At 43.8% G+C, this 13,748-nt stretch overlaps 1 protein-coding gene across 1 annotated transcript; it reads left to right on the top strand.

Moving 5' to 3' along the window:
- Nucleotides 1-1,270: 1,270 nt before the first annotated feature.
- On the top strand, nt 1,271-3,981 carry LOC123845291 (olfactory receptor 10J1-like). Its single transcript, XM_045876063.3, has one exon. The coding sequence runs from the start codon at nt 1,924-1,926 to the stop codon at nt 2,872-2,874; it is 951 nt and encodes a 316-aa protein (XP_045732019.1). The 5' UTR covers nt 1,271-1,923; the 3' UTR covers nt 2,875-3,981.
- The last annotated feature ends 9,767 nt before the right edge of the window (nt 3,982-13,748 follow it).

Raw genomic sequence — 13,748 nt, 5'->3', positions numbered from 1 at the left:
ATCCTCACTGCAGCCTCATTATGGAGTCTCATTGTAAGAAGAATTTAACAGTTATTTTTCGGTCTGTTTAGAAGAGAAATAATTAAGAAAATCTGTATTATATAGGGAAGATAAAAAGAAAAGCCATTTAAGATTCTCCATTCACTATCCAGAAAAAAATATTTTTAGCATTTTGGTATATTTATTTCCAACCCATTTTTAATGGTGTGTGTACCGTTCCATGTTTCCCTTCATTGTTTATTCCTTCTTCTTTTCTTTTTATTTTTGAAAAATTATGGACTATCTATCTATCTACCTATCATATTTTTCCATGTCAGAACATTAGATGTTTAATAGCTCCATAGTTCCCATCAGATGGATATATTATAATTCATTATTCCTTTACTTATTTACATTGTTTTTGGTATTCATTATTATAAATAATATCATAAAAGCTTCTTACACATATATCCTGATACATCTCTCTGATTATTTCTTTAAGTAATTGGCAGCAGAAGTATTAAGCCAAGGAGAACGGACACTCATGGTCACTAATATGCTAATTTTTCATTTACTTATCAAGGTAAACATACTAAAATTTTTCCGGTTTCCCCAGTGTTTTCCAGTTTTTCCAATTTTTTTTCCCAATGTAATCTCATTCCCAGAGTGAGGAAAATCCTTTAATTCTTTTCAATAAAAGCCACAGGGAAAAAAGTGTCTTCTTTCTCCCCTGTTTTGTAGCCATGATGCTTCTTCAGGCAGTTGTGGTAAAGGCAATTCACACTGGCCTTAAAATGAGAAGATTGGATCTATGACTTACTAATTTTGGGCAAACCAGCGAACCCTAGGTGTCTTAGATTCCCCATCTGCAAGATGAAGATAGTTATTGAACAGATGGGATTGATGTGCTGTTAAATAATACATATAAACACTCTTCATAAACCAAAAAGTGCCATAAGGAACTATCCTGGTTGTTATTATTGTTATTATTATTAAACTTTTTTTTTAAATGAGAACTTGTTGATCTCTAAAACCCCCCAGATAGTGAGAGAGGGTATGCAAACTTGTTTCCCCAGAGGTACAGTTTATTATTCTAAAGAAATTAGAAAAGAGAGCTCAGAGTCTAGTCATGAGTCAGACCACCTGTGAAAATTCATGTCCAAGCACCAGCTGCAAAACACGAAAATACACACAGTGCAGGAGAACCAACACTTAGTAACTGACCTACACGCACAAGGCGTGCATCGACAGGGCCCGGCTGGTCCTGAGAGGTCCCTCCGAGCAAGAGGAGGCTCCGTCAGTACCCAAAAAAGAGGGGGAATGTGTCTGGTTAAAAACTACATTCGGGAGGGCAGTCAGGTTTGAAGCAGTTGAATGATTTGTGAAAAGGGTTCACGAAAAGATGTAGACAGGTGGAACAGGGACAGAACAAACACTCAGGTCCCCTCAGAGCAGAGAGCGTTGTCCCAGTTAGCAACTCGGAAGGTAAGATCTTTAAGAGGATGATCAAAATTGTGACTTCAACAAAGTGGAAGAGGTTGGCCAATTTGTTTTAGGTAAATAAAAATCTGAAACTGTAATTCATGAGAAAATTCTTCTCAAAATTATGCATTTTCTAATTCTTTAGCTCCAGTTGCCTCCAAACACCCATGTTCTGGCTCATGAGGAAACCTCTTCCAAACTAGCCCAGGTATCCTTCCTGCTACCCTATCCCATCCGTTTCTTCTTCTGTACTTTTATACAAAACTCCTTGTACATGCAATTGCTTCGTGATTATGTTTTCTGCCTTTTCCCTCCTGGGGCACAGGAGGACCCATGCACCTGACACATCCCGTGGAGCAGGTCCTTGTTGCCCCTTCTGGTCCTGAGCAGGCGTGGGGCACAGGCATGTTCTGACTCACTGACGGGCCTGAGTCTCCATCGTATTGACCCAACAATTCATCCATGAAGACCAAGAACCACACAGTGGTGAGTGAATTCATTCTCCAGGGGTTTTCCAGCTTCCGAGAACACAAGGTCATCCTCTTTGTGATATTTCTTACGTTGTACCTTTTAACTCTGGCTGGCAATGTCATCATTGTGACCATTATCAGCTTTGCTCGTCATCTCCACACACCCATGTACTTCTTCCTCGGTGTGCTCTCCACCTCCGAGACCATGTACACACTGGTCATTGTACCGCGGATGCTCTGCAGCCTTGCAGGTCTTAGCCAACCCATCTCCTTGGCTGGCTGTGCCACCCAGATGTTCTTCTTCCTCACCTTGGCCATCAACAACTGCTTCCTGCTCACGGCCATGGGGTACGACCGCTACGTGGCCATCTGCAACCCCTTGAGGTACACAGTCCTCATGAACAAGAGGGTGTGTGCCCTGCTTGTTTGGGGGGCTTTGAGCTTTGGGCTGTTTGTGGCCATAATTCAGATTTCCTCTGTGTTCAGGCTGCCCTTTTGTGACAGAGAAGTGGCCCATTATTTCTGTGACATCCGCCCAGTTATGAAACTCTCCTGTGCAGACACCACTCTACATGACATAATTAATTTTATCATCAGCTTGCTTGTTATTGTGATGCCCATGGGGCTGGTCTTCATCTCCTACATCCTCATCATCTCCACCATCCTCAAGATCCCCTCTGCCCAGGGCCGGAAGAAGGCCTTCGCCACCTGCGCCTCCCACCTCACGGTGGTCATCGTCCACTATGGCTGTGCCTCCATTGCCTACCTCAAGCCCAAGTCCGAAGATACCAGGGATCAGGATCAGCTGATCTCAGTGACCTACACCGTCATCACCCCCCTGCTGAACCCTGTGGTGTACACCCTGAGGAAAAAGGAGGTCAAGGATGCTCTTCACCATGCTATTAGCAAAAATCCTCTTGCCCTAGGATCTATGGTAGTTTGACACATAGCGTCACATATGACACATCCCATATCTCCCCAACAAAGGATTGCTACTCTGGGTATTTCATAATCTCGAAAAAAATTTGTTTTTTGATCATGTCATTCATTCTCTACCCAGAAAGAGTTGCAGAATGTGGTGGTAAGGCTGCAGTGAGGAGCCCAGAGTTTCCCTGACTTGAAGTTCATTTTCATCATCATGCTCCATGCCTTCTACTAATCTCAGAGGTTAACACCAGAGGAGGTGTCAGGTGTTGCTCGGAAGGTGGAGAGCTGGTAGGGAGTAACAAGCAAGAGGGTGGCTGATTGTTATCAGTTTTTGGTGGCAGGAACCTAGGCTGTATGACACCTATTTGAAGGGAGGAGTTGAGAGAGCAACCTGAGTGTCAGGTAGATCCTGAGCTCTGAAACGTAAAGAGAGCATGGCTGGTGCACAGGATGTTCCAGAAACACAGTCAGAACTACCTTCCTACTTATCATCACTTTCTCCTTTGGGCAGTGACAAGAGTAATAGACCCTGACATTCCAGAAGAAATATTCTCTGCTTTAACATTCTCACCTGCCTTGGAGACCCATGAAATTTTTTTTCCAATTTTATTGAAGCTCACATTAGAACTGTTTCCTTGGTGAGTCTCATATATTCACATGTTAGCAAGTAACTTGTCACATCTGGCAGCTGCATTTCCCTGCAGTTAGAGATGCTCTCTGTGGGGGTAATGCACGCGCTGTGCTGCGTTCACGAGCGTGGGGATATCTGAAGACCTTTTCTGAAATTAAATTTATTAACCCCACCTCCCACCTAACTCTGGCTGTCTCAGATCTGGATAATTAGCATATGTGGAGTCTGAGCAGAGACGCGTGTCTTGTCTTCACGCTCTTCATTTCTGCATTGCTGAACTCATTTTCTGTCAACAGTTGGGTCCTACTTTAAACTCTAAGTTTGAACACTTGTCTAAACGCAATCCTCTTCCTGCTCAAGGACAGTCCAAGTGTTCCCACTGAAGGTGCATTGAGAGTGCCTGTCGGACAAGCGACTTGGGATCCCTAATGGTAGAGGGGCCAAGAAGAGACACTTTCATGTTTATGCAGCATTACCTGAAAGAATAAAAGTTTTGCCTCCTCACAGCAGCTGCCTCCTTATTGCCCTTATCTGGGTTCCATGAGAGCACCTCAGAATCCTTTCTGAGCCTGGTTCAAGGGAAACACTCTCATAGGCCTACATCTTGGAAAACCCCAATGGAGATCCTCTCTTTGGGGGTCCCGCTCATTGTAGCAGCCCATTCCTGAAAGCCTCTCCCAGCAGTCAACCCATTTTATAGATTGCTGAATTTTTGCACACACAACCCCCATAGGATTTCTCACAGCTGCCCAGGGCTTTATAGGATTGGCGCTCATACTGAAAATAGTGTGTTCCCCTGAGTTCCTATCGTTTGATGCTGCAGAAAATTATGGTGTAATCTTCCCAAAGTAATATTTGCAACAGTAAAGATTGTGTATTAAAGGTCCACCCATTTTTTGTCTTTTTTAAAATATAGTTTATACCATCATAACAGAGCCAGAAAAAAAAATTAAGCCAATGCATTTAATTTCAAAGAGAGTGTGTGACTAATTCTCACTCAACGTAAATCATGTCTGAACAGAGTGATGCTTAAGTGCACACCTTGGGCTTAGTCACTGCATAGCCATGATCTTCCTAAGTCAGGGCCTGCCGGTTGAGGGGTTGCTACTGTGACATGGAGTACACATCTCCTTTTGGGAGAACATGTAATCCCGCAAGGACACATCCCATATCTCCCCAACAAAGCATTGCTACTCTTGTCCCAGAATATTCTTTGCCTCTGTCCCCCACACAGTACCCCTTGCTCACACCCATCCTCTCCGTGGTCTTTCCATCCTCCCAGAGTTCAGGATCCTGGAGCAGACTGCTTGCTGGCACAGATGTGGAATTGGGCATAAGGAGACGGGGGCTTTTGCAAGTGACTGTAGCATTCCCAGTGGACCCCATGTGCTCTCACCTGCTTTGTTGACAGAGAGAAGCTGCTCACTGTCCTTGGACTGGGTGCTGTGGGGGGAAAGGCCATAAGGGCAGGTGAGGCCTGTAGAGTCCTTCAGTGGCCTCTTCGCCCTGGGGATCAGGACTCCCCTTCACTAGGGACCAGAGGCTGCCTCCGAACAGAGTGTGTATATATATATGCATATAACACACTGGAGCTCACAGGGTGCCCGTGAGCACATCATCTCAGTCATTACCTAAGAAATGTTGTGTTAAAGCGCAGGCTTTGGTCCAGTTGTCCTTAGAAGAGGAAGTAAAGACGTCCTACGTCACCCTCCACTTGAACTGTCGCTGCAGATTTCATCTGTGCAGATAGCAAACACCAGCCATGGGGCATGAAACACCGCTGACTCATTCAGTGTGATTGATAACCCATGGAGCGCCCCCACCCCCCCCCACCGCTGATCACGCTCTGAGATGTCTCCCATGGGACCCTAGTGGCTGTGGTTCGAGGGCGTTATCGTGACTCTTCTGGAAGCATGGCTTGTCTGTGCTGGACCATCGCTCAGAGCCAGTGGACGCCTGAGGAGCGGAAGTGTGCCTGCCGTGCCCCCCCCGACCCCCCCTGTGCAGCTCTTGTGTTTAGGGCCACATTCCCACTGCTTACTTCCCCACGGCTGCAACATCCGCATCGTGGCATTACTTATCATCGACTCATTTCCTCTTAAGACCCCTGGGAGAGGCGGGCTTAACCATCATAAAATCAACTGTTTTTCTCTTGCTTAGGGAAGCAGATTTAACAAATATTATGGTCTAGAAGTAAATTAGGGAATAAGGAGTAACTTAATCAAGGGAGACACAGCCTAGAAACACTGTGAAGTCCCGAACTGAGTTAGTTTTGCTTCGTAGTAGGAAATGGGAAAACAGCATGAACTCTTCTTTCCTCAGATACAAGGTTTCTTAAAATGTTCACCCTAGACAAAGATTGAGAGAGAGGGAGAGCACCTGTGTGGGGGGAGGAGGAAGGAGGGAGAGAGCCCATATGCTTCAGTCAGTACCATAGGAATTAGGAGGATGAGGAAGTCTCTCTGATCTTATTATCTCCCTGTGTGTGATTTGTGACCTTGTTAGTGTACAAACCTGGGGCAAAACAGCCTGGTTAGCCCAAGAGTGACATTTTGAACATTCGATTACTGGTAGTGATATGATAGAGAAGGGGGGGGTGTCTCAAACCTGAGAAGATGAGGCTGTGCTTAATGGCAGGAATAGGAAAACAAAAAAACAAAAGGGTGACAGAATATTAATGCTTTGTTTTTGCTACTAATAAAAACTAACTTTCTATAACATTTACACATCACAAAGTGCATTTTCCCTTTAACCGATCTCACCCAATCTTCAAAGCAACTCTTGCAAGATCGATGTCATTTTTATCCCTATTTCATAGATGAAGAAACTAAGGATCAGGGTCCAGTGAACTCACAAACGTAATGCAGTTTGTTTGGGAGAAACCAGCTCTCTGATTAAAGTCCGAGATCCTTGTAAGTTTTCGTATTTCCTCCCCTGCGACCCAGACTGAAGGATTGCAAGGGTCAGAGAGGGGACACCCCAACCCTGCAGGACCTTCTCTTTTTCTAGTGAAGGCTGCCGGCCCCTTCTCGTCCCCCACCCCCACCCCAGGTGGGAGGGAATGGTGTTCCCATGGAGGAAGCAAACCACTCTCCTTTCTCTGTCCTGGGGCTTTCTCAAGCCAAGCATATCCTTACTCACCAGCATCTGCGTCTGTTTTAAAAATATGTCCAAAAAATAACTCTACTCTCCTTGATTGTGGGTCAACTCACTTCTACTGAGTAGAATACAGCCAAACTGAGGTGTGTGGTTTCCAAGATTAGAATGGGGGAAGACAGACTTCTGTGCCAGGTGGGACCTAGGCAGGGGTCAGTGTTGGAGAAGCCTGCCATGCTGGGGGCTGCTCTGTAGGAAGGCCCACATAGCAAGGAACCAGGGGGAGCTCTGCCAGTAGCCAGTGAGGATCCGCGGCCCCCAACCCAACAGCCGGCCCAGAATGGATCCTGACAGTGGCCACGCAGGCCAGCATGGAAGCAGGTCCTGTCCCGGTCAAGGCTGAGATGAGACAACAGTCCTGGTTGATGGACTGCAATTCAGTCGTCCAGCTAAGCTCCTTCTGGTTTCTGACCCCCACAAAGGATGAGATAGTAAGTGTCTGTGTTTGAAGCTGCTAAGGTTTGGGGTGCGTGGCACATAGCAGTGGGTAACTTAGGCGGCGTCCTTCATCCGCGTCTTCCTTAAAACAGCAACAGCGCAGGTGCTGTGCCCCTGCTCTCCCAGGGACACGGAGAAACGTCTTCCCAGGAAGACTTAGCATGCACCCGACGGTGTCACACTGCCCCAGAGGGCTGCCAGAGCTCCAGCCCGCTCTCCGTGGTCTCGGGCAGGGCAAGGCACAGCAGCACCAGCCCAGCGGGAAGATGCTGGCTGGAGGGCTGCCTAGGCCGTGTGGTTAGGGGCGCAGCCTTTGTTCCAGCACAGAGGGCAGCGTTTTTAATGGTTTTAATGACCTGAACCAGGATATGAGTAGAAACAAATTTGTTTACTTCAACATACTGTTTCAGTTGTAGGGTCTTTCCTTTCTCTTTTAACTCTTCTGTTTTCTGCTGTCCTGTTCATGCCTCCAAGGAAAGAGAAGCTATGTCCTCCTAAAGGGACATCCTACTGCCTAACGTGTGTAAGGAAACCGTGGCAGTGGACTGTTGGTCCCGTAAGACGAGCTTACTTGTGGAGCTGCTGGAGGAACCATTTCCTTCCAGGCCTTGGGGCTGGGGTGTTACCCGTGGACCAAGGACATTCACTGGTTCAGGTGGCTGTGGATTTCAGTATAGCGTGAGTTGGAGACTGTGTGGCCCCCAGCAACGTGGAGATCTAGCTCTTGTGGTCTTGACGATGAAGTGGCCCGGTTGTCGATAAGGAGCTCCTGGATATTGGGTTAACGGATGAAGCCCTTCACCTGGAATCAGGACATCAGCTAGGAAATTAGGAGCTCAGAGAAGGTGTCTGTGAAGATGGATAGACTGAGCCCATCTCAAGAGGACGTGAAATAGTGCTTGATACTGAGAACAAGCCAGCTACATTGGCCTAAATCTGTGATTTATAAACTTGACTGTAAGCATTTCATCCTGGTGTTTGTTTCTCTGTCTCCAATAAAAACTGTATCAGTTCCCCGTTTTTTTTTTTAGTTATCATACATTATGAGTGAGACTTTAAAACCCAAGAACGTATGGGTCAGGTATGGTTTCCCCCACAGCGTGATCTCCAGCATCTATCTCTGTGATTAATTCATAGTAAGAGCCATACAAGTACTTAGAGCATGGACTAATCTTGGTGTTTCCAGGTCAGTGAGAAGAATGGAAGGAAGTTGTCTGAGTTAAGGGTCCGGGTTTCAAACAAAAGCCACCATATCGACTCGTGGCTGTCCACCTCTACTTAACTATTCCGTGCAATAAACCGCCCCAAACTCAGTTTGTGAAACAATAAACATTTAGTACATCAATCTGTGGGTAGGTGATTTGGGTTTAGGGATTTTTTTTTTTTTTTAATCTCAACTAGGTGATTAACAGCAAGTCAGCTACTTTGGAGGCAATAATATCATCTGGGCCAGAAATGGGGTGATGGGAATTAACACATTTTTAAATTCTTGTCTTGTTTGTATAATTTTAGGTTGGTCTAAATCAATCTTGATTTCTCACTTTTGATTCTAAAACTCCTTTCATTGTAATATATAACATCAAAAATCCCCTGAGTTTCAAAATAATTTTTCACAGCATATTTTTGCATAATATTAAATAAACAAGTTATTTTCCATAATATATGTTACTTTAGATCAATATGTTACAACTAAAGCTTACACTGTAAGTTCATTTTATCAAAGTCTTTAATATCCATTAATATATATCTAAAAAGAAAAATCTCACTTATCTACATTTAATAAGTGCTCCATATTATTGAATTAACTTTAAAATTATTATGAAAGAAAGAACATAATTTATGGACAGATTCACAATGACATTTTATATACTACATTTCATTCAGGGATAAAAATAGATGCATTAAAATGAAGATTGAAATTTAACTACTTTTTGCTACATCAGAAATACACAAAAAAATCCTTTGAATGTTTGATTTATGTTTCTGAGGTTTAGAGCCTAAGAAAACCCCACACATTGTATGTTAAATAATATTCATGCTTAGTTTCCAAGTACTTACATTCCAAGTGTTTATTTAAGTGCTGAAGACATCTTGATGTCCTATAGAATAATTTATTAGATTGGGATCTCTGGCAATCGATATGGATAAATATCAAAAATAGAATACATATGTATATTTAGGATAAGACCATATATTTATACATATAGACATATGGACTAGTGTGTAAATGTGCAGAGGATTAGCTTTCACTCAACACACTGGTTATCTCTGAGGAAGAAGGGAGGGGAAGGGAGGGAGTGAGCTCCTGATTTTATCCTTAAATGTTTTTACCTTAAAAAAGGAAGATAGGAAACAATTATGACAAATATGGCATAGTGAATACATGGTACTTGATTTGTAATTTTATAACTTTTCTCCACCTTTTTTGTAAATTTTAAACTTTTCACAATTATTGTTTTTATTTTTAAAGAATCTTCGGGTGAATTCTGAGTGATCATTTTTATGTTCTTCATTAACATGTTCTATTTCAACATGAATGTTCCTCATGATCCATAACTTTAGCCAATGATTCATTGTGGATATAAATGAAACAAATGTATGTACAAGGCGGGGAAAAAAGCCACTGTGAAATGGTGTATCGGTCAAAACCACCAGCTCGTCTTGCAGTGATAAACTCTCAGAGTGGTTGAGTTACGAGCAGGCATTTCTGATCTCCACTAACCACCGGACCTGCTCAACTGATTTCCACTGGGAGGCATCCAGCAGGCTCCACTTGAAAGAAACAAGACCAGGAAATGGAGGGCCTCTCCCCTGGCTTCCATCTGGAAGCCCACAGCTGACCTCCGTGGTGAATGATGTCAGTTGTCTGTAAGATACCAGTCTTTCATGTTTCCGTGTTGAACCAAGACCTGGACACACAGATCGTAATGTCAAAGAGGCTGTATCCTCATAAAGTCAGGCAGCCTGTCTCCTTGGGTGACGTGCTCAGGCCTCCTCAGGAGAAAACAGGGAAAGGGGAGTTATAGGAGATGGGGCATTCACACCTGAAAGAAGTGACCAAGGAATAAAAGAGTATTCACCTCCCTCTCTGTGCTTATTTATCATCTGAATTTGACTCCTGTCAGCTAGAAAAAAAGACCCTGTCCTTGAAAGGAGAGGGTCAGAGGCCCAGTGGTGTGCATCTTCCCCTTGCTCAGACCCCTGAAGCCTTTGAGTGTCCCCTCAGTCTTCACAGAGGACGGAGGTGCAGTCAGGTAGGTACTGAGTCCACTTGGGTGGAAGCTCCCAAGCTAGAAAAGCAGGGAGAGACAGAGAGGTTTTTTGTGTTTGCTTGTTGTTTGTCAATGGGGGGAGAGCGGTGGGGCTGGAGCCAGAAGAGGTGGCGGATAAATGGGAGAACTGATTTTTGGAGCACCAGGGATCCTTAGGGCCAGAGAAAGGAGAGTCGGTGTGGCTGCCAGACGGGAACACCGTTACCTTTGGTTCAAGAGAAGGTCTGGGGCCTTGTTGGTTCACAAGCCAGTTTCCTGTACACGGGGCTGGGGAGGTGGGGGGGTTGGGGCACTAAAGACAAAGAGGTAGTCCACTCCAAATCGGTAGGTGGCAATTTTCTTAAGGGAACAAGGGAGCTTATCTAGAGGGCTTGTCTGGGGTGGCAGCAAGATGAGTAGATTTCTGCACCAGCCCACCAGAATCTGAAAAGTTTACACAGATTAACTGCGTTCAGCCTCCTGTACCCTCCAGAGGCTCTCAATGCCACATCTGTCTCAAGGCTGTGTCCTTGGAACAGCTCCCACTGGGCAAGTTACCCCATCCCCCCACCCACCTCCCTTTCTGCAACCCTCAGTTTGTTTCCCGGAGTCAAGAGCCTCATATGGTTTGTCTCCCTCTCTTATTTCTTCCCCTTCAGTTTTCCCTCCCTTCCCTTGTGGTCCTCCATGCTATTCCTTATGTTCCACATATGAGTAAAACCATATGATAATTATCTTTCTCTGCTTGACTTATTTCACTTAGCATAATCACCTTCAGTTCCATCCATGTTGATGCAAATGGTGGGTATTCATCCTTTCTAATGGCTGGGTAATATTCCATTGTATATATGAACCACATCTTCTTTATCCATTCATCTGTTGATGGATATCTGGGCTCTTTCCATAGTTTGGCTATTTGCTGCTATGAACACTGGGGTGTATATGGCCCTTCTTTTCACTACATCTGTATCTTTGGAGTAAATTCCGAGTAGTGCAGTTGTTGGGTTGTAGGGTAGCTCCATTTTTAACATCTTGAGGAAACTCCATACTGTTTTCCAGAGTGGCTGCACCAGCTTGCATTCCCACCAACAGTGTAGGAGGGTTCCCCTTTCTCCGCATCCTTGCCAACATTTGTTGTTTCCTGCCTTGTCAATTTTTGCCATTCTAACTGGTATAAAGTGGTATCTCATTGTGGTTTTGATTTGTATTTCCCTGATGGCAAGTGATGTGGAGCATTTTTTCATGTGTCTGTTAGCCATTTGTATGTCTTCTTTGGAGAAGCGTTTGTTCATGTCTTCTGCCCATTTCTTGACTGGATTATTTGTTTTTTGGGTGCTGAGTTTGAGAAGTTCTTTATAGATCTTGGATACCAGCCCTTTATCTGACATGTCATTTGCAAATATCTTGTACCATTCCATAGGTTACCTTTTTTTAATTTATTTTATTTTATTTTATTATGTTATGCTAATCACCATACATTACATCATTAGTTTTTGATGTAGTGTTCCATGATTCATTGTTTGTGTACAACACCCAGTGCTCCTTTCAGTATGTGCCCTCCTCAGTACCCATCACCAGGCTAACCCATCCCCCTACCCCCCTCCCCTCTAGAACCCTCAGTTTGTTTTTCAGAGCCCATAGTCTCTCATGGTTCGTCTCCCCCTCCGATTCCCCCCCTTCATTTTTCCCTTCCTGCTATCTTCTTCTTCTTTTTTTTTTTGACATATAATGTATTATTTGTTTCAGAGGTACAGGTCTGTGATTCAACAGTCCTACACAATTCACAGCACTCACCATAGCACACACCCTCCCCAACGTCTATCACCCAGCCACCCCATCCCTCCCACCCCCCACCACTCCAGCAACCCTCAGTTTGTTTCCTGAGATTAAGAATTCCTCATTTCATAGGTTACCTTTTAGTTTTGTTGATTGTTTCCTTTGCTGTGCAAAAGCTTTTTATCTTGATGAAGTCCCAATAGTTCATTTTTGCTTTTGTTTCTCTTGCCTTTAGAGATGTGTCTTGCATGACGTTGCTGTATACAAGGTTGAAGAGGTTGCTGCCTGTGTTCTCCTCTAGGATATTGATGGATTCCTGTCTCACATTTAGGTCTTTCATCCATTTTGAGTTTATTTTTGTGTATGGTGTAAAAGAATGGTTCAGTTTCATTCTTCTGCATGTGGCTGTCCAATTTTCCCAGCACCATTTATTGAAGAGACTGTCTTTTTTCCATTGGACATTCTTTCCTGCGTTGTCGAAGACTAGTTGGCCATAGAGTTGAGGGTCCATTTCTGGGCTCTCTATTCTGTTCCATTGATCTATGTGTCTGTTTTTGTGCCAGTACCGTACTGTCTTGATGATTACAGCTTTGTAATAGAGCTTGAAGTCCGGAATTGTGATGCCACCAGCTTTGGTTTTCTTTTTCAACATTCCCCTGGTGATTCAGGGTCTTTTCTGGTTCCATACAAATTTTAGGATTGTTTGTTCCAGCTCTGTGAAAAAGTTGATGGTATTTTGATAGGGATTGCATTGAATGTGTAGATTGTTCTGGGCAGCATAGAGATTTTCACAATGTTTATTCTTCCAATCCATGAGCATGGGACATTTTTCCATCTCTTTGTGTCTTCCTCAGTTTCTTTCATAAGTGTCCTATAGCTTTCTGAGTACAGATCCTTTGCCTCTTTGGTTAGGTTCATTCCTAGGTATCTTATGGTTTTGGGTGCAATTGTAAATGGGATCAACTCCTTAATTTCTCTTTCTTCTGTCTCATTGTTAGTGTATAGAAATGCCACTGATTTCTGTGCATTGATTTTATATCCTGCCACTTTGCTGAATTCCTGTACGAGTTCTGGCAGTTTTGGGGGGGGAGTCTTTTGGGTTTTCCACATAGAGTATCATGTCATCTGCAAAGAGTGAGAGTTTGACTTCTTCTGTGCTGAATTGGCTGCATTTTATTTCTTTTTGTTGTCTGATTGCTGAGTCTAAGACTTCTAGTACTATGTTGAACAATAGTGGTGAGAGTGGGCATCCCTGTTATGTTCCTGATCTTAAGGGAAAAGCTCTCAGTTTCCCCCCCTGATAATGAGAATGATATTCACTATGGGCTTTTCATAGATGGTTTTTATGATATTGAGGTATGTTCCCTCTATCTCTACACTTTGAAGAGTTTTAATCAAGAAAGAATGCTGTATTTTGTCAAATGCTTTTTCTGCATCAATTGGGAGGATCATATGATTCTTTTCTTTTATTAATGTGCTCTGTAATGTTGATTGATTTCCAAATGTTGAACCACCCTTGCATCCCAGGAATAAATCCCACCTGGTTGTGGTGAATAATCCTTTTAATGTACTGTTGGATCTCATTGGCTAGGATCTTGGTGAATATTTTGGCATCCATGTTCATGAGGGATATTGGTC

Source organism: Mirounga angustirostris, unplaced genomic scaffold (genome assembly GCF_029215605.1).
Source record: "Mirounga angustirostris isolate CCGP_5_RB_7025 unplaced genomic scaffold, mMirAng1.0.hap1 SCAF_6, whole genome shotgun sequence".
Taxonomy (NCBI): domain Eukaryota; kingdom Metazoa; phylum Chordata; class Mammalia; order Carnivora; family Phocidae; genus Mirounga; species Mirounga angustirostris.
Note: the sequence above shows the minus strand (reverse complement) of the source record. Positions and strands in the feature narration are given on the sequence as shown.

Coding starts and splice junctions, on each gene's coding strand:
- LOC123845291 (XM_045876063.3), top strand. CDS start 1,924: ATGAAGACCAAGAACCACACAGTGGTGAGTGAATTCATTCTCCAGGGG.